General features: G+C 42.5%; 2 protein-coding genes across 2 annotated transcripts; one reads left to right on the top strand and one right to left on the bottom strand.

The window, feature by feature from the left end:
• Nucleotides 1–1,859: 1,859 nt before the first annotated feature.
• On the bottom strand, nucleotides 1,860–13,846 carry CBX3 (chromobox 3; the record flags this gene model as incomplete). Its single annotated transcript, XM_080701588.1, has 5 exons — nucleotides 1,860–1,986; nucleotides 2,519–2,613; nucleotides 4,803–4,965; nucleotides 9,433–9,575; nucleotides 13,823–13,846. The coding sequence occupies 5 exons, from the start codon at nucleotides 13,844–13,846 to the stop codon at nucleotides 1,860–1,862; spliced, it is 552 nt and encodes a 183-aa protein (XP_080557714.1).
• Nucleotides 13,847–15,305: 1,459 nt separating this feature from the next.
• On the top strand, nucleotides 15,306–22,939 carry HNRNPA2B1 (heterogeneous nuclear ribonucleoprotein A2/B1; the record flags this gene model as incomplete). The annotated part of the gene is made up of 11 exons (XM_080701464.1): nucleotides 15,306–15,418; nucleotides 17,965–18,000; nucleotides 18,098–18,208; nucleotides 18,379–18,525; nucleotides 18,754–18,964; nucleotides 19,072–19,173; nucleotides 19,244–19,324; nucleotides 20,012–20,074; nucleotides 21,530–21,649; nucleotides 21,997–22,119; nucleotides 22,878–22,939. The coding sequence occupies exons 1-11, from the start codon at nucleotides 15,413–15,415 to the stop codon at nucleotides 22,937–22,939; spliced, it is 1,062 nt and encodes a 353-aa protein (XP_080557590.1). The 5' UTR covers nucleotides 15,306–15,412.
• Nucleotides 22,940–26,942: the final 4,003 nt, after the last annotated feature.

Genomic DNA, 26,942 nt, shown 5'->3' with positions numbered 1-26,942 from the left:
TCATTATAGCTTTGGTTTTATTTGTTGATCAATTAATATTACTATTAATGTTTCTGGTACTGGGTATTGACCCAGGGGCATTCTATCTTGAGCAATACCCCGAGCCCTATTTTTTATTCTTTATTTTGAAACAACCTCAGCATTTGGAGGCTGTGACAGGAGGATCGCTGTTCACAGCCAGCCTCAGCTTAGTGAGGCCCTTTGCAATTTAACTCAGCGAGATCGTTTTAAAATAGGGCATATTTTATATGGGGTATGGCTTGGAGACAGAATGCCCTTGGATCCATCACCTTAATAAGACAAACTCCTTTTAGAGATCACATAAAATTAATTTTTGTCTTCCTATTAGGAATGTTTCTGTGGAAATGGTTTAAAACTCATGCTCAAAGGCTCTAGAATATCTCTAATGCCTTACTGGCATCACATTTTAAGAATTCAGTAATTCTGTATTTCCATTCCTATCAAAGGAAATCATATTAAAAAGTCTCATCACATAAAGGAATATAAAACTATTTATTGACCACTGCTCACCAGTATTTACAATAAACAATATACAGTTGGATAACATTCTGATTACTACAAAGTTATTTCTTGATTTGTATTGAACCAGTAAACCAAATACTGAAAAGACTGGGCCTACATGTTAAGGAATGAGTTGGGGTAAATACATGCAGGTCAAAAATTTAGATCGTAAAAATGTGCTCACTTATGTCAGGTCCTAAATTGCCCAATCATGTTCTCATCAATCATGAGACATTCCATGTATCATGATCTTTTAGATTTTAATTTAAAAAAAAAAGAGTGGAACTAGGACTCAACCCCCAGGGAGTTCTACCACCATCTACCCCCCAGTCCTATTTATTTCCAAACAGAGTCTTGCCAAGCCACTGTGCACAAGTCTTGAACCTGCTATTTTTCAGCCTCCCAAATCCTGGGATTACGGTGTACACCACTATACTCCTAGGCGTCAAACTCTCTAAGAGTGGGGGGCACGGAGTCCAGGGGCATTCTGCCTTAAGCTACACTCCAGCCCCTTTTTAAGTTTGTTTTGAAACATTACCACGCCCAGCCCAGCCTTTTTTCTTAAAGGAATGGCTCACCAGAGGAACTTAAAAAATGCTCATTTACCAGGTCTTGCTTAGTTAACTAGAAGAAATCAGGATTTGTGTAGTATTCTTGTCCAGGAGGGGATGTTATTGGTAGTGATAGTATTTTTCTTTAAAGAATTTTGCTAATAAACTTGTATTTATGTAATTATAAAGATATATGAACTTCGCTGCTGCAGCTTTTAAATTATCCAACTTAAATGTCCAATGAGCTATAGAATCATTAACTTGAAAGGTTATGGCTTTGAAAAAAAATTTTCAATTTAACTTGATGTGATATATTTCATAGTTTGCTCAAAAGAATGTCATCTTAGAAACATGCACTTAAAAACTGTGGTTTTTGTTATGATGAATGCTTAAGAACAAAAACCGTTTACATATATTATGTACACACACGCACATACACACAAAAACTCAAAATGGTCCTTAGACATATGAGTTTAAGACAAGCTCTGCTTGAGTATGACTATGGAAATTTTCCCAGTATTTAGAAAGGCAGAGGAAACATACCATGGTATCAAATGCTGTTTTCTGATAAAGGAAGCAACTACAGAAAGCTTTTATTTGCTCAAAGTAACCAGTGCTACTGATGCAAAACAAAAAACCCAGCAACTCCCCCAATGCTACTTCCAAAACCAACATATCAAACTTGATTTTCATTAGAATGTAGTTATTTTCACACTAGTAAATCAAATAACCAAGACTCCGATTTTATATATATATATAAATATATATAAAAAACAATGCAAACAATTATTGCGCTTCATCTTCTGGACAAGAATGCCAAGTCAGTCTCTCTTCATAAAAAGCAATTACAATCTGAGGACACTTCATGTTGGCCTCTTTTGCCAGCACCAAGTCGGCCTCATCAGAATCTTTCCTGTTGTGAGGAAAAAAACTCAGTTAATAAACAGTTCATGTCAACTGAGAACTGCTCAAGAACAATCCAATCAAGATGTATCTATCTGGGTATGGAGGCACATGCCTGTAACATCAGTTTTTGGAAGACTGAGACAGGAGGACAGAAGGTTTAAAACACAGCCTCAGCTACTCAGAGGCCTCTGACACTCAGTGAGACCCTATTTCAAAATAAAGAAAAAAGAGCTGAGGCACAGCTTGGAGGTCAAATGCCCCTGGGTTCAACCCCCAGTTCCCAAAACAAAACAAAATCCAACCACAACCAAGTGCTTTAGGAGGATTAGATAGCTATAGCCATGTCTGAATACTTATTTTCAAAAACAGGCCATACTGCAGGCTCTTGCTTGAAAACATTCCAAAAGTAAAAGAATTATTCTTCAGCAGATAATTACCCTTTATCCATGATGGGAACTATAAAACTTCTCCTAGGTAACTTCCAGAGAAGTCTTAAACAGGTCTACTCTTAAGGCATCACCAACCACCGACAGGCTTACCATTTCATGAGGAACATCAGCTCCCCACTGCTGTCTGTGGCGCCGATGATCCGCTCAGGGTCGAGACCTCTGGCAAAGCCGCGTGGTTTGTCGGCCTATTTACAAGAAGTGATTACTGTTCACACAGTGAGCTAACAGTATTAACTTCTAACTTGTGCTCATAATATAATTTACACCAAAACTTTCTAGTAGCATAAAACTAGAACAAACATTTAGAACTAATATAATAATTCCCGCTAATTTTACAAGAAAAAAATCTGCACATCTGGTACGTGATAGAAAATGCTTAAGATATTTTTAACAAAATATTGCATCAAGCCGGGCGTGGTGGCGCACGCTTGTAATCCCAGCGCTCCCAGTGCAGGAGGCTGAGACAGGAGGATCACACATGTTCTAAGGCAGCCTCAGCTACTTAGTGAGGCCTCCACAATTTAATGAGACCCTGTTTCAAAGTAGAGAATAAAAACTAGGGCTGGGGGTGTGACTCAAAGTTGAATGCCCCTGGATTAAATCCCTAGTGTCTATCCCCAAAGCACTTCATATAAATTAGTAATTTATACTGTAGTAGGTCTGAAAATCCCCGAGACCCCTTCGGGAAGAGGTTCTAGTCTCTTTTTCATGGACTGAAACAATATATCACAGCAAGAAAATGCAGTAGAGGTAAGCTGGAAGTGGTGGCAGAGGCTTGTAATCCTAGTATTTGGGAGGCTGAGATAGAGGATCACAGGTTCACGGCAAGCCTCAGCTGTTTAAGTGAGGTCCTGCACAACTTAGGGAGACCCTGTTTTAAATATTCTTCATGGAATAAAAAGTATTTTAGATTGTCATGAAGATTTAATGGACCATCTGTAAAGTTTTCTTTGCATCTAGTTAAAATGACCAATTTCAAATCCATGGTCCTTTACTAATTTGACTGTATACAGACTGCCTGAACTTAGAAAGACTAACTCAGCACCAAGACTTTCCACAAATTGCCAGGGTAGACCAGTTGGCAAGGCAAAAATGTTTATTTTTTGGTATAGGAAATTGACTCCAAGAGCACACTACTTCCAAGCTATAAACCCCCAAGTCCTTTTTTATTGTTTGATTTGCTATCACCAGATTCACTGTCAGACAGATTTCTTTTTTGTACCATAAGCCCAGTACTTGGAAGGCTATGTTAAGACAGGACAATTGCAGGTTTGTGGCCAGCCCCAGCAATTTGGTGAGGTCCTTTGCAACTTAGTGAGACTCTGTTTCAAAGTAAAGAATAAAATAGGGCTGAGGTAGCTCAGAGGTAGAATGCCCCTAAGTTTAATTCCCAGTACCCCACCCCAACAAAATCCGGGATCCTCCAGTCTTAGCCTCCTGGCTATAATCTCAGCTTAGGAGGAAAAAAAGAAGAAAAAAAAAAAAAAAAAAAAAAAAAAAAAAAAAAAAAAGCAGCGGGGCGTGGTGGCACAGGCTTGTAATTCTAGCATTAGGGAGGCAGAGACAGGAGGAGAGTGGTTCACGGCAGCCTCAGCCACAACTTGAGTGGACCCTGTTTCAAATGAATAAAAAGTAGGGCAGGGGGTGTAGCTTGGAGGTAAAATGCCTCTGGGTTCCATCCTCAGACAGACAGACTCATATATTTCAGCGGGGCATGGTGGCACACATGTGTTATCCCAGTATTTGGGAGGCCGGAGCAAGGCAAGTTCAAAATCAGCTTTAGCAATTTAGCAACTCTTAGCAACCTAGTGAGACAGTTTTAAATTAGAAAATACAAGCTGGGCGTGGCGGTACACGCTTTTTATCCCAGCATTCCAGCATTTGGGAGGCCGAAACAGGAGGATCATGGTTCACGGACAGCCTCAGCTACTTAATGAGGCCCTCTACAACTCAGTGAGACCCTGTTTCAAAATAAAGAATAAAAAATTAGGGCTGGGGGTGTTGTTCAGAGGTAGAGTGCCCCTGGCTTCCACCCCCAGTACCACAAAACAAAAACAAAAAACAAAAGGGTAGGGTGTAGCTCATAAGTAGAATGAGCTGAGTTATATTCCTAGTACCACACACACACACAAAAAATAAATAAAAATAAAAAAGCCCAAAATAAAAGCCAGTCCTGGAACACAAGTTAATTGTCTGTTCAGGAATGAAAGCTATCATCTCCCTAAGACAGCAGAGCAAGGCATTCTTACTGTGCATTTACAACCTAGCTAAACGTGTTTATCCCTTCTGACCTACACATCAAGCACTTACAGTGTTTACCCACCCTTTATGGGGAAGGGGGTAGTCAGTCTAGTAGGCAAATGTTTATACTTACAGCATCTCTTTTCTTCTTTGATTTGCTATCATCAGATTCACTGTCAGACAAAGATTTCCTTTTTGTACCATCTTTTTCTTTACCCGCTTTTTGAGAATTAAGAAATGCTTCAATTAATTCTGGACAATCTAAATTTTCTTCAGGTTCCCAAGTATTGTCAGCACTGCATTCAGAAAAAAAAAAAAAAAACCCAAAAAACAAAACCAACCTGATTAAATATGGTTTACCATTATCTGGATCTAGTTTGAGATTTTTTATTTTTATTTATTTTTTTGGTGGTACTGGGGTTCCTGGAAACCCTTCTACCTCCGGGTTATACTCCCAGACCTATTTTATTTTATTTTTCTTTTTTTGCGGGTCTGGGGATGGAACCCAGGGGCATTCAACCTCCGAGCTACACCCCCTGCCCTATTTTTTATTCTTTATTTTGAAACCAGGTCTCACTGAGTTGCAGAGGGCCTCACTAAGTAGCTGAGGCTGCCCGCGAACCGTGATCCTCTGGTCTCAGCCTCCCAAATGCTGGGATTACAAGCATGCGCCACCACGCCCGGCTTCCAGACCTATTTTATATATATTTTTGGAAACAGGGTCTCTTTAAGCCAGAGAGGCTGGCTTCGAACCAGCGCGATCCTCCTGTCTCCGCCTCCCAAGCGCAGGGATTACAAGCGTGCGCCACCACACCTGGCTAGTTTGAGATTTTTTATTTTGAGGGTCTGGGGATGGAACCCAGGGGCATTCGACCTCCAAGTCACACCCCCTGCCCTATTTTTATTCATTTTGAAACAGGGTCTCATTAATTTGCAGAGCCTCACTAAGTAGCTGAGGCTGTCCAGGAACTGCTATCCTCCAGTCTCAGCCTCCCAAATGCTGGGATTACAAGCGTGCGGCACCACGCCCACCCTCTAGTTTGAGATCTTACGAAAAAAATTCTCTGTACTATAGATACTAAGCATCCTCTTCCTATCCTCTCCATTTGTTCTTTTTTGCAGTACTGAGGAAGAACTCAGGGGCATTCTACCTCTGAGCTATACCCCCAGCCCTTTTAAAAAATTCTTTATTTTGAAACAGGGACTCAGTGATCCTCCCGTCTCAGCCTCCCAAGTGTGGGGATTACAAGCGTGGGCAACCACACCCGGCATTCCGTTTTAGAACAATGATTTTGAGCCAAGCTTGGTGGTGCACGCTTATAATCCCAGCATTTGGGAAGCCGAGACAGGAGGATCACAGGTTCACAGATAGCCTCAGCTACTCAGTGAGGCCCTTGTCAACTTATTAAGTTCCAAAATAAAGTATAAAAAATAAGCTGGGCGTGGTGGCGCACACTTGTAATCCCTGCATTTGGGAGGCTGAGACAGAAGGATCGCACAGGTTCGAAGCCAGCCTCAGCTACTTAGCGAGGCTCTCAGCAATTTAGTGAGACCTTGTTTCCAAATAAAATATAAAATAGGTCTGGGAGTATAGCTTGGTGGTACTAGGGATGGAACCCAGGGGCATTCTACCTTGAGCTGCATCCCTAACCCTATTTTTTATTCCTTATATTGAAATAGGGTCTCATTGAGTTATGAAGGGCCTCACTAAGTAGCTGAGGCTGTCTGCAAACCGTGATCCTCCTGTCTCAGCCTCAGGAATGCTGGGATTAGTAGTGTGTGTCACCACACCCAGCTTTTAGTCAGGCGGATCCTGGTTTGCAGCCAGCCTCAGCTACTACTTTAGTATTGCAGGGGAAAAAGTTTTGAAAAAATTGTCCAAGTGAAAGTTACATGATTTAAATTCCAGAGCCCAGGCTGGGCATGGTGGCGCAGGCTTGTAATCCCCACACTTGGGAGGCTGAGACAGGAGGATCACAAAGATATGAACCCAGCCCCAGCTACTTAGTGAGATCCTGTTTCCAAATAAAATATAAAATAGGTCTGGGAGTATAGCCCGGAGGTAGAAAGCCTCTGGGTTCCACCCCCAGTACCACCAGAAAATAAATAATAAGTAAATAAAATTCAGAGCCCATATGAAGCATTACTAGAACACAGTCATGTGCATTTCTTAACATCTACTGCTGCTTTTACACCATCTGCACAGACTTGGAGAGATGCATGGCCTACAACAGTAATTTATGATGCTTTAGGGAAAAAAGACTGCTGACCCCTGGCATAAGGGCGACAGGACCATTACCATGTACTTTTCAGAATGGCTGAAAGGTGAACTTCCGGTGCTTTGGTCCAAAAATCCTTTACAAAACTATGTAGAATTAAAATTATTCTAGGGATGCTGGGAAAAGTACTAACCTCTGCCATTTAGTATTTTGTCTTTAGATATCTAGAGACTCCAAACCTGGTAAACCTAAATCACTGGATGGGGAAAAAACTAGAAAGTCTCTAACCTAATGTTATTTCCAACATAGATTTCTGTATTGTATTATACATGGTAGTTCTTAGTTTTATCAATGGTCTTAGTGGTGAGGAATAGAAAAAGGGAACCAGATTTTATTTATTTATTTACTTATTTATTTTGTGTGTGGTACTGGGGGTGGAACCCAGAGGCTTTTCTACCTCCCGGCTATACTCACAGACCTATTTTTATATTTTATTTGGAAACAGGCTCTCACTAAGTTGCTGAGAGCCTCACTAAGTAGCTGAGGCTGGCTTCGAACCTGTGCGGTCCTCCTGGCTCAGCCTCCCAAGCGCGGGTATTACAAGCGTGCATCACCACACCCGGCTGGGAATCAGATTTTAATGTTTCATGGAGTTCTAAGGAAAAACTGGTTAAATCTAAATTTATAATAACCCAGACTTAGCCAGGTGCGGTGGTGCAACTTGTGATCGCTGTACTTGGATGAGAGAGACAAGAGGAGGCACTCAGCAACTTAGTGAGACGCTGTTTTGAAATAAAGAATTTATCTGCCAGGCATGGTGGCACACGCTTATAATCCCAGTGCTTTCGCACAGGTTCGAAGCCAGCCTCAGCTACTTAGTGAGGCTCTCAGCAATTAAGTGAGCTCCTGTTTCCAAATAAAATATAAAACAGGTCTGGGAGTATAGCCTGGAGGCATAAAAGCCCCTAGGTTCCACCCCCCCCAGTACCACCATAAAAGAAATAAAAATCGGGCCTGGCACGTGTAGTTCAGAGGTAGAATGCCCCTGGGTCCCATCCTCAGTACCACACGCAGCATACACACTCCTACAGGGGGCAGAACCAAACAAGTCCTTTTTTTTTTTTTTTTTTGTGATACTAGGGTGGAACCCAGGGGCTTTTCTACCTCTGGGTTATACTCAGTTAACTTATACTCAGTTAACATCACCAAGAACAAATAGGAGAGCAACTCATATTGAAATTCATATTGAAAACCTCACTTAAAAAAATCCCAGACTCAGCGGGCGTGGTGTGGCACGCTTGTAATCCCTGCGCTTGGGAGGCCGAGACAGGAGGATCGCGCAGGTTTGAAGCCAGCCTTAGCTACTTAGTGAGGCTCTCGGCAACTTAAGTGAGACCCTGTTTCCAAATAAAATATAAAAAAGGTGTGGGAGTATAGCCTGGAGGTAGAAAGCCTCTGGGTTTTACCCCCAGTACCACCAAAAAAAAAAAAAAAAAAAAACCCAAAACAAAACAAAATCCCAGACTCTACCTAAAGATTAGGGTACTAAAAACCTGGTGTAGGGCCTATATTATTATCAACACTTAAGTTCCAGAAATTATTATGTAGTTTCAACTTTTTTTGGTGTGGTACTGGGGATGGAACCCAGGGGCATTCTACCTCCGAGGTACACCCCCAGGCCTATTTTTTTATTCTTTATTTTGAAACAGGGTCTCACTGAGTTGCAAAGAGCCTCACTAAGTTGCTCAGGCTGAGTTCGAACCTGCGCAATCCTCCCGTCTCAGCCTCCCAAATGCTGGGATTACAAACATGCACCACCATGCCTGGCTACTCCCAGACCTTTTTTATACTTTATTTGGAAACAGTGTCTCACTAAATTGCTAAGAGCCTCACTACGTAGCTAAGGCTGGCTTTGAACCTGTGCATCCTCCTGTCTAAACCTCCCAAGCGCTGGGATTAGCTGGGATTACAAGCCTGTGCCACCACACCCGGCTTTATAGATTAAATTCTTTTAGGTCTGTTTGGACCAGAAACCACCACCATTACATATTTCAATTAGTACAAGTTAATGACATTGATATGCATTACACAGTAAGCTAAATTCTGTCATTTTAGAAACTTAACTCCCCTAGCCGGGCATGGTGGTGCACGCTTGTAATCCTCGCGCTTGGGAGGCTGAGACAGGAGGATCACGCAGGTTCGAAGCCAGCCTCAGCTACTTAGTGAGGCTTTCATCAACTTAGTGAGAGCCTGTTTCCAAATAAAATATAAAAAAGGTCTGGGAGTATAGCCCGGAGATAGAAAGCCTCTGGGTTCCACCCCCAGTACCACCAAGAAAAAAAAAAAAAAAAAAAAAAAAAAAAAGAAACTTGCTGTATGCTAAAGTCTTGGCTTGTTAAAAACAGATCTCAAACAAGATAACCTGCAATTAAAAGTATCTTTAAATGTAAATAGACCTATGGGAAGATTGATAAAAGATCTAGGCTAAAAACAGTTACATGTGAAGACACCAAGAAATTCAAAAGGAGCGCCGTGGCTGCTTACTCTGTGAACCCCTTCCACTTCAGGAAATACTCCACCTTCCCGTTCACCACACGCCGGTCCAGTACTTTTTCCACCACAAATTCTTCAGGTTCTGCCTCTTCAACTTTTTTGCTCTTTCCATTCTGTTTCTTTCCCATTTTTTGCTAAAATAAAAAGAGAAATTACACTCACATGTTGAGTATATATATGTTTTTTGAGGCACCATGGGACACTCTACCTCTGAGGTCTCACTGAGTTGCAGAGGGCCTAAGTAGCTGAGGCTGTCTATGAACCATGATCCTCCTGTCTCAGCCTCCCAAATGCTGGGATGACAAGTGTGGGCCACCACACCCCACTCGGCTGCCCTGTAGTTTAAAAAAAAAAAAAAAATCCAAGCAACACCTGATTTTGTTGGACATGGTTTGCAAGTCAGGCCTTATTATTTTTGTTAGTAAAATACTTTAGGACTGGGCCCACTAAAGTAACACTCTGCCTCTGTTGGGTACAAGAAAGGTAAAAAAAAAAAAAAAAAAAAAAAAAAGACAAAAAGCTGGGTGTGGTGGCACACACTTGTAATCCTTGACCTTGGGAGGCTGAGACAGGAGGATCCCAGTTCACTGAGGATTGCAGGTACATGGCCAGCCTCAGCTACTTAGTGAGACCCAGTTTCAAAATAAAGAGTAACAGCCAGGCGTGGTGACGCACACTTGTAATCCCAGCATTTGGGAGGCTGAGACAGGAGGATGTGGTTGGCAGACAGTCCCAGCTACTTAGTGAGGCCATTTGCAACCCAGCAAGATTCTGTTTCAAAATGAATAAAAAATCAGGCTGGGGGTGTATGTAGTTTGGAGGTAGAATGCCCCTGGGTTCCCCCAGTAGTGGGGAAAAAAAAAAAAAAAAAAAGAATAAAAAATAGGGCTCAGAGGTAGAATGCTTCTGGGTTCAATCTTCAGTACGAAAAGATAGAATGGCAAATAAACTGGAGTAGACAAAAGTTTATAAGATAATGACCCTTAATGAAAAGCAAAACAGCTACTGTTCAGGAAGGGAGAAGGCTGAAAGGAAAATATTGTCTTAAAAACAAAACCAACAACAACAAAAACAACCAGCATACAACTGGGTGTGTGTGGTGGCCACATGCTTGCAATCCCAGCATTTGGGAGGCTGAGACTGGAGGATCATTGTTCACAGACATCCTAAGCTACTTACTGAGGCCCTCTGCAACTTGGTGAGACCCTGTTTCAAAATAAAGGAAAAAAAAAAAAAAAAAAAAAGGGCAGATGGTATAGCTCAAAGGATGAATTGAATGCCCCTGGGTTCCATCCCGAGACCCACAAACAAAAGTAAAAAACAGCATGCAAGACGTTGTATTAACATGGGCATTGGGAGCCGGGCGTGGTGGCGCACGCTTGTAATCCCAGCATTTGGGAGGCTGAGACCGGAGGATCGCGGTTCGCAGACAGCCTCAGCTACTTAGTGAGGCCCTCTGCAACTCAGTGAGACCCGGTTTCAAAATAAAGAATAAAAAATTGGGCAGGGGGTGTAGCTCGGAGGTCAAATGGGCATTGGAAAACTGCTTTGAAGAGCTTATTTTTTTCTCTTTTAAAACTAAGGCCAGAGCCAGGCATGGTGGCCATGCTTGGGAGGCTGAGACAGGAGGATCACACAGGCTGGAAGCCAGCCTCAGCTACTGAGTGAGGCCCTGTTTCCAAAAAAAAAAAAAAAAAAAATAGGTCTGGGAGTGTAACCTAGAAGCAAAAACCTCTGGGCTCCACCCCCAGTACCACCTCCCCAAAAAATAAATAAAATGAAAGCCACAGCTGGACACGGTGGTACATGCCTGCAATCCTAGTACTTGGAAGGCTGATGAGACAGGAGGACAAGAGATTTCATGACAGCTTCAGCAACTTAGTGAGACTGATTCAAAATAAAAACATGGGTGGTGGCACACGCTTGTAATCCCATTTTCGAGAGGCTGAGACAGGAGGACCTCAGCTTAGTGAGGCCCTTTGCAACTCAGTAAAACCCTGTTTCAAAATAAAGAAGAAAAGCTGGGTGTGGTGGTACATGTTTGTAATCCCCATTCTTGTGAGGCTGAGACAGGAGAATTGCACAGGTTCAAAGCCAGCCTCAGCTACTGAGTAAGGCTCTTAGCAACTAAGTGAGACTGTATCCAAATAAAAATATAAAATAGGTCTGGGAGTACAGCCTGGAGGTAGAAAGCCCTTGGGCTCCAGCCCCAGTACCACCATAAATGAAAAATAGAAATAAAGGGCTGGGGGTGTAGCTCAGAGATCAAATGACCCTGGGTTCCATCCCTGGACCTGAACAAAAATAATAATAGAATGCCTGAGGTTCCATCCCTTGTACCACACACACAAAAAAGCTGCAACTTAGCAAGACCCTATTTCTTTCTTCTTCTTTTTTTTCTGGATAGTATTGAGGATTGAATCCAGGGGCATCTTACTTCCAAGCTACATCCCCATCCCACTTTTTTTTATGTTGAAAACAGGGTTGGAGCTGTATAGTAGAGACTGGACTCGAACCCGCACTCCTCCTGACTCAGCCTCCCAAGATTAAATATGTTACACCACCATGCCCAGCTACCCTGTTTCAAAATAGGATTGGGCCTTAGCACAGGGGCAGAAAACCCGTTTGATACCCAGAAAAAAAAAAAAAAAAAAGGTAAATAATAAACCCAGAATAGGGCATGGTGATGCACGCTTGTAATCCTAGCTCTTGAGAGGCTTAGAAGGATCACACAGGTTCGAAGTCAGTCTCAGCTACTTAGTGAGGCTCTCAGCAACTTAGTGAGACCCTGTTTCCAAATAAAGTATAAAACAGGTCTGGGAATACAGCCCAAAGGTAGAAAAGCCCCTGGGTTCCACCCCCAGTACCACACACACACACACACACACACACACACCCCACAATACCCTCTACAGTATGTACTTGGCTTATGCTAGCAGTTTTTCCAAGGATAAGGTGGACTTTGGAGACAAAATATATTCGTTATTTAAAGGAAATTCGCTGTTTCCCACTTGCAAAAGCAACAATTTTAATGAGCACCAACACGCTTGCTTTCTGTAGATATGCATCCTCAAAGCCTCACAGAACGCCCATTCCATTCCTTTTTCATCTAAGACTAGTAAGACACAGGTGACTGTAACGCCAACCTGATTTATCTACAGCTTGGTTTACTGACCACACAGAATTTGATAGTTACCTCAGTCTTGAAGAGGCTCAGAAGTTTCATGCATTTATCATGGATGGTTTTGACCTATATTTGGGAATCTACCACAAAGCTTGCCCCAAGAGATAGGCTACACATCACAAAACTCTATTTTCTAGAATATATATATATATATATTTTTTTTTGCGGCACCGGAAATGGCACCCAGGGGCATTCCATCTGAGCTACACCTTCAGCCCTATTTTTTAATTCGTTTTTAAAGAGTCTCACTGAGTTGCAAAGGGCATTAGTAAGTAGCTGAGGCTGTTTACAAACTGTGATCCTCCAGTCTTGGCCTCCCAAATGCTGCGCCACCATACCAGGCTTGCTATCATATACATTCTAAAGATGGCACAAATTAAAAAATGAACCAGAACTTTTAATTGCAGTACTGGGAACGGAACCGGGGCATTCCACCTCCCATCTACACTCCAGCCCTATTTTATTCTTTTTATTTGAAACAAGGTCTCACCAAGTTGCAGAGGGCCTCACTGTGTAGCTGAGGCTGGTCTCCAACCTGTGAGTGTTTGGTGAAGCAGGGGATCAGACTGAGTTAGTTGTTCTACCTTTGAGCTACACCCCCAGCCCTATTTTTTGTTCTTTTTTTTGGGTGGTATTGGGGGTGGAACCTAGGGCTTTTCTACCTCTGGGCTAACTCCCAGACCTATTTTATACTTTATTTGGAAACAGGGTTTCTCTCAGTAAGTTGCTGAGAGCCTAAAGCCGAGGCTGGCTTCCAACCTGTGCAATCCTGTCTCAGCCTCCCAAGTGCGGGGATTACAAGCTCGCCACCACGTGGGGCCCATTTTCTGTTTTTGAAATAGGGTCTTACTCTGTTGCAGCAATGGTCCTTGAACTTGGGATCCTTCTCTCAGTCTCCCAAGTACTGAGCTTAGAAGTATGGGCCACCATGCCTGGTATATATTAGTGTTTCATTTAAAAAATAACCCAGCAAAATTCCTACTGTGCTGTCGTCCTGAAATCAGATTTAAGTGCATCTGGACACTCGAGATAGTATTTTAATACTCTTTTGCGTTAGGGCCTAATTTTCCGTCTATTATCACTACTGGTGGACCTGGGAAATGCATGTACAGAAATTTCGCAACTACAGAAATACAAAATTATAACGGGGTGGGCCTTCAGCGAGAGCCTTACAAATTTAGGTTTTCATGAACTTACCAATGTGGTTTTATTGGAAGCCATTTTTTATTGCAGACTTGAAGAGCTATCAATAGAAAAATGTGTTAGAATGCTTTCATACACGAAAAAGGTAATCATAAATTTGTTTAGATTTTAACCCACTTATAGGTAGCCCGCATTTTTAAAAGATACAGAGAACAATTTGGACTCCTGAGTGATGATATATGCCTGGATCAGTGATCTAAGCGAGTTAGTTTAGAAACACTTTACCAGGGACTTTGGTACCTGAGATACCTCTGCATGGAGGAAAATAGGCAAACACTTTTGCTAATCCAGGTCTCATTTACAGTAAAATAACCTCCAATTTTTTACTAAAAAAAAAAAAAAAAAAAGATAAACCTTTTCGCTCAGAAACGGGCCTGATTCCTAAACACAACGGTAATCTAGCCCGGATCTTTCCTCTAGACCTCGTAACGGTCCCGTCCGCACAATCCAGCGCGGCCCTCCGGGCAGGCCCGCCTCGCCCCCGGGCCCGCGACTACCCCGCGCGCGGCGCGCCCCCACCCGCCGCAGGGCCCGGCCGCGCGCGGGCCGCGTGGTCAGCCGGCGGGAGACAAAGGCGGCGGGCCGGCCGGGCCGGGCGGCGCCACGTCGCGGGGCTGGGCGCGGCGGGGCGTCGGGCCTCGCGCCGGCCCGCTTTGTCTGCCCGCGGCCGCCGCCCGCCGCGGCCTGGGCTCCGCGCCGCCTCGGCCCGCGCAGGCCAGCCGCCTCGCCGCCCGGCCGGGCCGACCTCACCACCGCGCCGCCGCTCCGTCCGTCCGCCGCGTCTCCGGCCTGCGCGCCTCGGGCGGGAGTGGGCGCGGGGGAGGGGCGGCGCCGCCCACCGGGGGAGGGGCGCGGCGGCGGCGGCGGCGGCGGCGGCACTCACCGAGCGCGGCTCCGGCCCGAGGAGCAGAGGGCGGGCGCGGGCCGAGCGTCGCCGCGGGCGCCGAGCCGGGCTCCGCCCACCCCGCCCCGCGCCCAGCAGGTCCGCGGCCGGCCGGCGGGGGCTGCGCGGCGCGGCCCGAGCGGCCTCGGGTGTCTCCGGAAGGGCCGGGCCGCGGGGGCGGGGCGGCGAAGGAATCTGGTGGCGGGAGCGGGAGGGGCGGGAGCGTGGGGCGGGCGCGGCCCGAGCTCCGCCCACGGGCCGGGGGGCGGGGCTCCGAGCTGCCCGTCACGCTCCGCCCGGCCGCGTCCTTTCAAACGGCGCGACCGTTTCTCGCCAGCCCGGCGCCCTCCAGCGCGCCTGCGCAGCGCGCCCGCCACGCCCCCAGGCCGCCTGCGCCGGGGGCGGGGCACGCAGGGCGGGCCGGCGCCTTCCCGCCATTGGCGGCGGTTGGGGCGTTTACGTAACGGCCTGACGTCAGCGGACGCGTTCGACGGGGGGAAGGTTCTAGAAAAGCGGCGGCAGCGGCTCTAGCGGCAGTAGCGGCAGCGCCGGGTCCCGAGCGGAGGCTCCCAGCGGCGTCTTTCTCCCCCGGCGGCGGAGCCCACCCCAGCGCCAGGACGAGTCCGGCTCGCGTGCGTCCGCGGAGATCTCTCTCATCTCGCTCGGCTGCGGGAAATCGGGCTGAGGCGACTGAGTCCGCGATGGAGGTAACGGGTTTGACATGAATGCGTTCTGGCGAGGGCATGGCGAGGCCGCGGCGGGCGGCGAGCGGCGGGCCGGGCCGGGCCGCGCCGAGCGGGCGGCCGGGCGGCGGCCGGGCCGGGCCGGAGCGGGCGCAGGCCGCGGTGCGCACGCCTTCCCACCCTCGGGCGCCATTTCCCCGGGCGGGTGGGGGAGGGGAGCGCCCTCATGGCGGCGCGGCCTCGTGGGCGCGGGGCGCGGGCGCGGCGGCGTGTCCCTCGGGGTCGCCGGCGCGGGCGGGCGGGCGGGGGGCGGCCGGGCGTCCGCGGGGTCGCCGGGGCGCGGGCGCGGGTCTGCGGCGCTCCCCTCCCCCGCCCTCCTCCTTCCCCCCCTCTCCCGGGAACCGGATTTGGCGGCCGCCATTTTCCCGTCTCTGCTCCCTCGCAGCGTTTTTTTCTTTGAACGCGCCCCGTTCTTCAGGCGCGAGCCCCCCACCCCCTCCCCGAAGCATGGACGTGGTTAACTATTTTTCTTTCTTCTCGGGCTGCTTTTCGTACCGTTTCGAGGTGGATTCCGAGGGTTTTGTGAGCTTGGATCTTTAGCGTCCTGCGCACCTCGTTAAAGGCGCTCTGCCTTCCCCTCGATGAAATGGCGCCATTGCGTCCAGAAGCCACACAGAAGAGGGGGGGGAGTGGTTCCGCAGGGCGGGTTGGCCCGGGGCGGAGAAGGCAGCGCGACCCGGGGCCTCGGGCCGGGCTGAACGCGGGCCTTGCCACAAAGAAGCCATTTTTATACTCCCCAGCCCTTGTTCTTGGGGTAACGGTCTTTTCTCGGTCTGCATGCAGCAAGTAAGAAAGCAGTGGAATTGTAGGAAGCTAGAAGTTAGAAAAAATTGAGCCCTCAGATTAGGACCCAGCGTGAGGCAGTGAGCACATTTATTTTGGGGGGGGTGGTGTAGAAATACTCGTCAAAGTCCTTTAACTGTCCTGTAGGCTTCGCTTGCACAGTAGAATCTATTTTAAAATACCTTTTAACGGAAATTTAATTTTTGCTGCGTAAATAGTACGAATCCTTGCAAATGATAAGCCCGAAGTTAGGGAAGTGAAATAATAAATGATCTTACCCCAACTGTACTTTGCTTAAAGCAAGATTCGTCCTTTAATGCGAATATTTTAACAAAAGCTGTTTTTAGCCCTGGGCCCCTATGTATTTGAACTTTGTCACTTGCTGTTCTCATTTGTTTGCAATCATGGTTGATCATTACATTGATAAGCATAAGGTTTCAAGCGAAGGGGGTCTTCCTGGTTATTTTCTTTGACCCTAAGCACATTTAAAGTAACTTTGTTTATAATCGATAGTGGACATCGGGTAAGTTTGGAAAAAACTGTGAGGTAAGTAATGAGTTTTTGCTTTTTGTTAGCGATATGTAAGAATTAGTGTAGATAACACTGATTTAGTTGGATTTAGATGTTTTTAACGTATTTATAATTGAATTTTTGCCGAATAGCCTTCTTAAAAGTTAACTTGAATGTTATAAAGGGGCTAGTTTGATTGTATAAGTTGTCTAATTTTCAGAATCCTGAACACCTAACTATAGAGTGAAGATTTAATTGGTATTTGATCACTTTTCTTGAGCAATTGGGAGGCTATGAAGAACAATTTCCGTAGACCTGGGTTGAGAGCAGTCCTGTTTAATAGGAACCAGATATTTCTTGTAGTCATAATTACATTTGACCTTTTAGTTTATCTTGCATTCAAGGTAGCTGGTTGTAGGTATTTATAATCTAAATAAAAATAAGAACAGTTCCTTGTAATCCTGGCTTAATAGCCTCTCTTAATTGCCCAAAATGTTTTGTGCAGTATATTTGGTGGCTAAATTGCAGATATTTTAAGACTTTAGTTTTCCTATTTGTACAGTTTTAAGACACTTGTGCTGCTTGGTTTACCAGATGGCCACCGACGTAAGGAAACCTGATAGGCATTGCTTAGTTGGAAATAAATGGAAGCGTTAAAACATGAAATTTTCATGGCTTTTAAGATGCCAGATAACTGTAGATAAATGTTATTGACTATACTGGTGTCTAAATAGGTTAATATGAGACTGCCCTCCCCCAAAAAAGTTTGTAAACTTTTTGACCTTTACATGTCTATTTTTGATACAGCTGATCAAAAGAATTGATTTTGTTTGATAAGGTGTTGATTTTATCATTTTCATGCATATTTTAAGTGTTTAGATTTTTTTCATTATCTCCAGTTAAGTGGAGAAAGGATGCTCTGGTTGGGGGGAGGTTGAGATACTTCTAATCACCACCAGAGGGGGGTAGTAAAGAGAAAGTTGTCACTTCAGATATTGAATCCTTAAATAAATGGTAACCTTTGGATGATAATTACGGAGCTGGGTTTTTATATTAAAAAGTTTAAGTGGGTAACGATAATGTATTTGTAAGTGAAAAATGGCTTAAAATTAAGTAAATTTAGATCAAGCATTTAGCAATATTTTGGTGTAACACAACTAATAATGCAGTTTAACATATGGTTTAAATTTGATGTAAGTTTTTTTTTTCCCCCCCAGAAAACTTTAGAAACTGTTCCTTTGGAGAGGAAAAAGGTACTCTGCCAGCAGGTCACCTCATATTTAAGAATTTAATTTCCAGCATACAAAGAGAAAATGTAAATAAAAATTGAAATGGTATTTTCCTTTGCAGAGAGAAAAGGAACAGTTCCGTAAGCTCTTTATTGGTGGCTTAAGCTTTGAAACCACAGAAGAAAGTTTGAGGAACTACTACGAGCAATGGGGGAAACTTACAGACTGTGTGGTACGTTAATTGAAAGTCTGGCTGCAGAGGCTAGTCTTAGGTTTAGACTGGCACTTAAAATGTTACAATTAGCTGATACAGTAAAAAAAAAAAACAAACTTCTAATATATGTTAACTTCATAACGCAGGTAATAAAACTAAATGCTAAAGTGTCCTTTTCGGTTTTAAAGGTTATGAGGGATCCTGCAAGCAAAAGATCTCGAGGATTTGGTTTTGTAACTTTCTCATCCATGGCTGAGGTTGATGCTGCCATGGCTGCAAGACCTCATTCAATTGATGGGAGAGTGGTTGAACCGAAACGTGCTGTAGCAAGAGAGGTAAGCAAAACATAATTTCTTTGCACGATAAGTATGGGGGGAAATGTCTCGAATGAAGTTTCTGAAACAGTAGTTCAGTGTTCTTATTAAAACTGTATTAGGTTTGTGGGCTTTTTTTCCTCTCTTTAAGCTAGTAAGATAGGTATAAGCTAGATGTGTGGTACAAAGGCATGTCTACAATCATGTTTAGTTTTAGCCCAGATAACGTTTTCTTTCCCACTATTTCAGGAGTCTGGAAAACCAGGAGCTCATGTGACTGTGAAGAAGCTGTTTGTTGGTGGAATTAAAGAAGACACTGAGGAACATCATCTTAGAGATTACTTTGAAGAATATGGCAAGATTGATACCATTGAGATAATTACTGATAGGCAGTCTGGAAAGAAAAGAGGCTTTGGTTTTGTTACTTTTGATGACCATGATCCTGTGGATAAAATTGTATGTAAGTGTCTATAAGCAGTGGGTTTGTAGCTCTTATATAAATTACATTCGGATATAAGAGCTACATCATAAGTAATCATTTAATGGAGTATAAATTCTTCATTACAGTGCAAAAATACCACACCATCAATGGTCATAACGCAGAAGTAAGAAAGGCTCTGTCGAGACAAGAAATGCAAGAAGTCCAAAGTTCTAGGAGCGGAAGAGGAGGTAATCTTACTTCTTTTTTTGTTGTTGTTATAAAAAAGTGCTTGCTACTAACCTAGGGCATTTCTTGTAGGTAACTTTGGATTTGGGGATTCACGTGGTGGCGGTGGAAATTTCGGACCGGGCCCAGGAAGTAACTTTAGAGGAGGTTCTGGTAAGTTCTGTTTCTAAGTACTTGAAGGGTGAAGTAGACTTGATTTTTTTTTTTTTTTTTAATTACAATTTTGTTTTGACTAGAATTAGATCCAAACTAGTTTTTAAATGTTATCTCAGATTTTTAAGTTGTCTAAAAATAGTTCTGGGAGTGAGGTAATAGGGATTAGTAATTGGTACTGTAACTGCAGTGCAGAATGAACTCTTAAAATCTCCAGTTTTAAAAATCAGTTCTAGATACTGGAACATCCTTAAAAATACAGAAACATACACAAAGTTGGCAAACAAGCATTATGAGCTTAAAAATAAGATTTGGAAGTGTGCTTGTTTTTGTAAGCTAGTAATGGTGTTTTGTATCTCAGTAATGGTGTTTTGTATCTCAAGGTTCCTTTTTTTCATTCTCTGAGGCATTAACATGGACTAGCTGTGCGCAGTGGCCTATGCCTGTAATCTGTGTACTTGGGAAGGCTGTGGCAGGAGGATCACAGGTCCAAAGAAAACATCAACAGCTTAGTGGAACCCTGTTTCCAAATAAAGCACAACATAGGTCTTGGGGTGTGTAGCCCAGAGGTAGAAGGTCCCTGGGTTCCATCTCTAGTACCAAAAAAAAAAAATGGGGAGGATAGGTGTTAAAAATGCAGAGGATTAAACAGGATAATAGTAATCATGATTTCTGACCCCTTGACAGATGGATATGGAAGTGGACGTGGATTTGGGGATGGCTACAATGGGTACGGAGGAGGACCTGGAGGTCAGTTTTTTTTTTTTTTTTTTTTTTTACATTTTGGTTCATGTGACTTAAGATTTTGATCACATTTGAATGTGTTGTATGTTTGAGTAGTTTTTAACCTTTGTTAAAGGGTTTAGGTGATAGTTTAATTACTTGGGTTTTTTTAGGTTTTTACCTTTTTTAAATACTGTACGAATTGAATTGGGTGAATTTTAAATGGCAGGTAAGGTGCTATTATAAAGTACTATTTCACAAGAAAAAAATTGGAACTAGATGTTTAATTACGTGTACTGTTCTGCAAAAGTGTAGAATACTGATTTGACCGAGATAAGATTTAAGCAGAGTATATCCTACAAGAACAATTGTTTTTAGTCCTTAAGTAATCCCCCAGCTCTTGGAAGATTTATAAGTATTCTGACTACAGGCAAAGTTGTAAGCCACGAATACATCAAACAATGACATTAGATGTATTAAAAATAGAGGCCAACAAGCCGGGCATGGTGGCGCACGCTTGTAATCCCCGCACTTGGGAGGCTGAGACAGGAGGATTGCACGGGTTCGAAGCCAGCCTTAGCTACTTAGTGAGGCTCTCAGCAACTTCGTGAGACCCTGTTTCCAAATAAAATATAAAATAGGTCTGGGAGTATAGCCCGGAGGTAGAAAGCCTCTGGGTTCCACCCCCAGTACCACCAAAAAAAAAAAAAAAAAGGTCAACAGATTTTCCAAAAAGAAACTTACCCAGGTGTGTTGCACATTTGTGTAGTTCCACAGAGGTTGAGACAGGAATATCACAGGTTCCTGGACATTGAGCAACTGAGTGAGATCCTATTTCAAAACAAAATGTCTGGGAGTATATATGCTCATGCCCTTGGGTTCTATCCCCAGTGCCTCACACACAAACAAAAAAACCTTAAAACTGAGTTAGGCCAGATCTTGCAGTTTAATTCCAGTCTTAGAGAACAACTTTACTTTGAAATTCAAATTTTAATTGGAGAGTCTAGACATTTGAGATTTACTCTTTATCAAAGTTCTTGTTTTTGTGGTACTAGGGATTGAATCCAGAGGCCTTTTTACTCTAAGCTATATACCCTGAGAACAGGGTCTTGTTTGGTTGCTGAAGCTGGCTGTGAATATCTGATCCATCTGTCTTAGCCTCCCAATTATTGGGATTACAATCTTTTGGGCTAGTTAGGGTGATACAACCCTTCTTAATAGTTAATGTTAGTTTGCTCGTATCTTTATTCAAAATACAAATCAGTTTTTCAATAGGGAAAGGAGTGTGGTATTTCAAGTAATCCATATGGCTTTATCAGGTTGTGTGTTAAAAGTCTAGATCCCCAAATGTTCAACTAGATGTTTTTATGAAATTTTATAGAACACTTTTTATAAAAGTGGCTTAGGAAACTAGAAATGGACATGGTAAAATAATTCAAATGACAATGAGAATATTAAGTGATTAAAGGTATTTTGTAACAGGTGGCAATTTTGGAGGTAGCCCTGGTTATGGAGGAGGCAGAGGAGGATATGGTGGTGGAGGACCTGGATATGGAAACCAGGGTGGGGGCTACGGAGGTGGTTATGACAACTATGGAGGAGGTAAGTAAATATACCTGCAAACTTTAATGGTTATTAAACAATGAATCTGAATAATAACCATTAAACAGATTTAATCAGGGCCTCACATGTCCTAGGCAAGCTCTCTACCACTGAGCTAGGTCCCAGCAACTTTGAGGCAGGAGTTGGGGTTGGAATTAATGACTCTGGTTATACTTTTTACTTGTTTCAATGTTTTCTGTATGCCATTTAAAAGTTGTAGATTCATTTTGCCCTTACTTGGCATTTTTGTGGGAGCATCCTAGTTATTACCTTGGCGTGCACCATTGGCTTACTGTTCTGTTGCTTTTTCTAAGGTTCACTCTGCTGCTCTTCATTTCTCTTTACAGGAAATTATGGAAGTGGAAATTATAACGATTTTGGGAATTATAACCAGCAACCTTCTAACTATGGCCCAATGAAGAGTGGAAACTTTGGTGGTAGCAGGAACATGGGTGGACCATATGGTGGAGGTAATTCATAACCTGAAATTGAGATGCTCCAAAATTTTTTCTGATTAGAAGATTAGACTATTTTTGGCAGTACTGGGGATAGAATGCCCCTGAGGTTCCATCCCCAGGCTATACACCCCCAGCCCTATCTTGAAACAGGGTCTCACTAAGTGGCTGAGGCTGGCCGTTATCCTCTTGTCTCAGCCTCCCCAAGTACTGGGGTTACAAGTGTGCTGATACTGGTTTAAGATTATTCTCTTTATCCTAAGGATGTTTATGTTTTGGGATGTTTTATGTTATGTTTATATTCTGTTTATTTAATAACAGCCAAAAAGGAATTGGAATATCACAGTAGGGATTGGGGTGGGTGGTGAGGTGGAATTTGATATGGTGTAAATGCTGTCAAAAGGATGGGAGGTGGGAGTTCTTAAGAAATGGCCAAATAAGATTCTGAAGCACAGGGAAGTAGTATGTTTATGTGGTGAAACTCATTGAGAAGTAGAGACCTTTATTCAAGCCAGTATTTAGCTTGAGAAACCAGGCTCAGCAGCTTTAGTGAGACCTCATTTCTAAATAAAATATAAATGAGGGCTCGGAATGTGGCCCGGAGGTAGAAAGCCCCTGGGTTCCATCCCTTCATACCACAAAAGTTTCAGAAAGTTAAAATTAGTGAGCCAAGATATTTTATTCCCCAAGAAATTAATGAGGTAAAAACTGATAATTGGGTTGGTTGGAAAATCATAGTAAGTTTGCTTTTCTTGCTGTGTTAACTATTCTAGGAAACTATGGTCCAGGAGGAAGTGGAGGAAGTGGGGGTTATGGTGGGAGGAGCCGATACTGAGCTTCTTCCTATTTACCATGGGTAAGTAGCTTTTGAGTTTTATTATTAATATTGTCTTGGGAGACCTAGCTGCAGGAGTAAAAAAGCTTTTTAGGATCATGTTATCTTTCCTTAAAATCTGGTTAGATGGATAATTTCATAACCTATTTTTTTTTACTCTTTACTTCTGTTGAAACAGGCTTCACTGTATAAATAGGAGAGGATGAGAGCCCAGAGGTAACAGAACAGCTTCAGGTTATCGAAATAACAATGTTAAGGAAACTCTTATCTCAGTCATGCATAAATATGCAGTGATATGGCAGAAGACACCAGAGCAGATGCAGAGAGCCATTTTGTGAATGGATTGGATTATTTAATAACATTACGTTACTGTGGAGGAAGGATTGTAAAAAAAATGCCTTTGAGACAGTTTCTTAGCTTTTTAATTGTTGTTTCTTTCTAGTGGTCTTTGTAAGAGTGTAGAAGCATTCCTTCTTTGATAATGTTAAATTTGTAAGTTTCAGGTGACATGTGAAACCTTTTTTAAGATTTTTCTCAAAGTTTTGAAAAAAGCTATTAGCCAGGATCATGGTGTAATAAGACATAACGTTTTTCCTTTAAAAATTTAAGTGCGTGTGTAGAGTTAAGAAGCTGTTGTACATTTATGATTTAATAAAATAATTCTAAAGGAAATTGTGTAATTATAGACTTTTTATTTTAAATAAGTTAAGGAGTGGAGTGGGTAGTATAATTAAGGTCTATTGCAAAGTTGTTAATATTTGTGTTAAGATAAATGCTGGTCAGATATAAGTGTGTTGTCTGCAATTCATCAGGATTAAATTATCTAGATAACTTAAGGGATATCTCTGCAAGGAGAAACACCTTTTTAGATCTTTTAGATGCTGCTTCTTCAATGCAAGGAAAGGAAATAACCCCAGCGAGGTACTCTTCAGGGACACAGGTCTAGTACAAGAGAACTCTTGACGGCTACTAAGTTCAGCCAGTCTTAAAAAACTGTGCTGTTTCTACAAAGCTTTAACTACAGTAGTTTATAAGGATGCCAACGAAAGCTGAGGGTGTAGAGCAAAATAGTTCTAAGCTTCAGTTAAACTTCTTTAGGTAAGATCTTATTTACTTTTTCTTTCTTAATTTTCCTCCCTAAAAGATAAAACTAATAACTCTTCAATGGTCTTTCAGTATAGTGGCTCTTATAGTTTTAACATAGCTACAAATTGAGTTTAACAATTTATAAACTCAAGAAAATAATTTTTTTATACCCTGTTTTCCTATCTGTCATTTAAATTATTTTGGTTGTTTTCCCCTTTTTTTCCTTCTTTCCCATCCCCTCCCTCTCCATGAAGATTCAGGTGCTTAACATATCATTTTTTTCCCTGCTGGAATTTAGCATTGATATGAACCATGGACAAGTATATTCTGCTGCCACAAAGACTGTAAAGTGCTTCATTTCAACAGCTGAGGCAAGCCAAGTGATCATTAATAAAGCTTTTCTTGGTTCCTTCAGTGGTGTTGGTAGTAAAATGGTAGGTAAAAGTTAGGCTATACAAGTTCAATAAATCATGAAATTTCCCAGCATAACACCCTTGTTGTATTCACATTTCTTGGATCAAGCATTTTCAGTGATCTAGGGCTGTTATTAAAATTAAGACATTTTGTTGGTTCTAGCTATATACCTAACCAAGATGAGGCTGAAAGGAGGCAGGGCAAAATGGTTGGATCTGTTGCCAGATAATAGTTTCAAGTGTATGTCTACTATGAATCTCGTATGTATCCATTATCACTAATTGGGTTAAAATGTAATTCTTGCCCCATGTCATTACCTAAATAGAGCTGTAGGTTGACTGCTGAAATTCATTTCTTGAAAGTATCTTCAGAGTTTGATTTCCTGGCTTTATTGCCTTTTCAGGAATGTGATACCCAGGGCTTATTCTAGATATGCACCAGTGAGTCATCTTTGATCCTAAGACCACCACTGAAGTTATTTAGGTTCTTTTGGACAAACATGATAAACTTCTTCAGATACTTTTTTTTTCCTTTGGCAGGAAGGTGTCTTGCTGCAGGTAACTAATGAAGAAGTGGTCAACCACAGAGTCTTCAAGAAATAAGAAATTCTGTACCATCTGAAAGTAGTTCTTGTTTGTGCCTTCATTTAAGAAGCACTCTAACATGAAAGGGAAATGTTTTCTGACAAAACAAACAATTCATTTAGTACCAGGTTCTTGATAAAATAACAAAATGAGTGTTTGTAAAAAGTAACATCAAGCCAGTCAGATAAATGTATCGTGTTTTAAATTAGGATTTGTGAGTAGACAGATTGAAGCGCTCTATTTTAAATACAAAATTTATAAAATAAATGCTTTTGTATCCAAGCACTTGGTGTAATGTTTACACAAAATGTGTGAATCTTGTTCTATCAACATCCAGTTGTCTACAAGATTGCCATTCCCTAAATTTTTAAAGCAGTTTTCACATATTTTTCAAATGAGAAAAGCATTGTGGACATTATTGGCTGTCCCTTAATAAAATGCTATTTACTTATGCACTGCATATTCAGCGTTTGAATACTACAGTTTCCTGTATGTTTAATATTGGTGGCATTTTGAAATCTCAGATTTCACCCAGGTCAAGGTTCCATAAGAGCTGGCTTTTCCAGAAGTGCTGAGATAGATCTTGCATACTGTAGTTAAAGTGTCAGTTCTATTGCAACTACACTTGGCAAGTGAGTATTGGTGGTTGTCTTTTATTAAGAGTCAAGGTTCAGGGGTCATAGTTAATATCAAGTATTGTTTTGGGCACTTAAACTGAATTAAACCAGATAAAAGGAATGAACCAAGGTATTGACTATAGTTACTTTGATTTTATAATCTCACAGGTAAGTTGGATGGATAACCAGAAGTATTACCAATTATAGCTTGGAATTGAAATAGCTGTGTCAGCTATGAACTTGTCAGAATACTTGGCTTCCAATTTTTAAGGTCCTAAGAAAATGATGATGCTTTTTACCTCAGGCATAAGCTAATACATCACCTGCATGCTTTGGGCAATTTAGGACAATAGTCAACTGACCTTTGTGTATGGGTCACAAGAGTACTTTTTAGCTGCATGGGTTCTGCCTCAAGCTCCAGGGGTACAAGCACTGGAAATTATGATGAAAGAATTTACATTCAAAATAACTGGTTGATCACTGAGGTCAGTAAGCAACATTGTTCAAACTCAAAATAGAGCCAAGTCTGATAACCTCACAGTTGGAAGATTGTACTAATCATAGACCAAGGAGTTGTGAAAATCATTGGGGAACTTTGAAACTGGCTGACATTCTGGTTGAGAGGTTTTTTTATAAGTTTATAAAATTGGATATGTCTCTTACATGAAGGTTTTCCAGTAATCTGGTTTGGAGAATCAGCATATGGTGTATGTGACCTTAACAAATGTTTTAGACACAAGGAGCTAAATCATACAAAGCCAAAAAGTCTCATATGTAGAAAGTGGTTTTCAAGGTGGTTGTAAAAGCATCTTTTCTGCAGACAGTCTGGTGACCCCTGAACTACATTGCTCTTAAGTCCACAAGATTGGGAAGTAATCTACAGGGTGGTTCACTGCACAATTATATCACCATGGTACTTTGTACAGTAGCTTTTAGGATGTGGGGTTTTACAAAGCCAGTAAGGTAAGTAAAGCAAATACCATCTCTGGAATGGGTAAGGTAAAGAAGCTGATCTAGTGACAATGCAGTCCTACCAAACCCCTAAGGCTGCTTTGTCCCAAAGGTGACTGGAGACTTGGCAAAGCCCAGTCTGGAGATAGAGATGGTAATCAGCATACATTTGCTTACAGTCATTAAGTATTTGTACCAGTGAAGATAGTCATCTGTTGACTACTCGCCAGGAAAAGTTTCAGTAGAAAAAGATTTTACATATAACCCAGGTCTTGATGATGATAGGTGATAGGTTTTGGCCAGTACACTCGAGGAGTGGCCCATTTTCCAGGGAGGAAAATGTTATGTATT

Source organism: Muscardinus avellanarius, assembly GCF_963383645.1.
Source record: "Muscardinus avellanarius genome assembly, chromosome: 9".
Taxonomy (NCBI): domain Eukaryota; kingdom Metazoa; phylum Chordata; class Mammalia; order Rodentia; family Gliridae; genus Muscardinus; species Muscardinus avellanarius.
The sequence above is the reverse complement of the archived record's forward strand: the minus strand, read 5'-3'. Positions and strand labels throughout refer to the sequence as shown.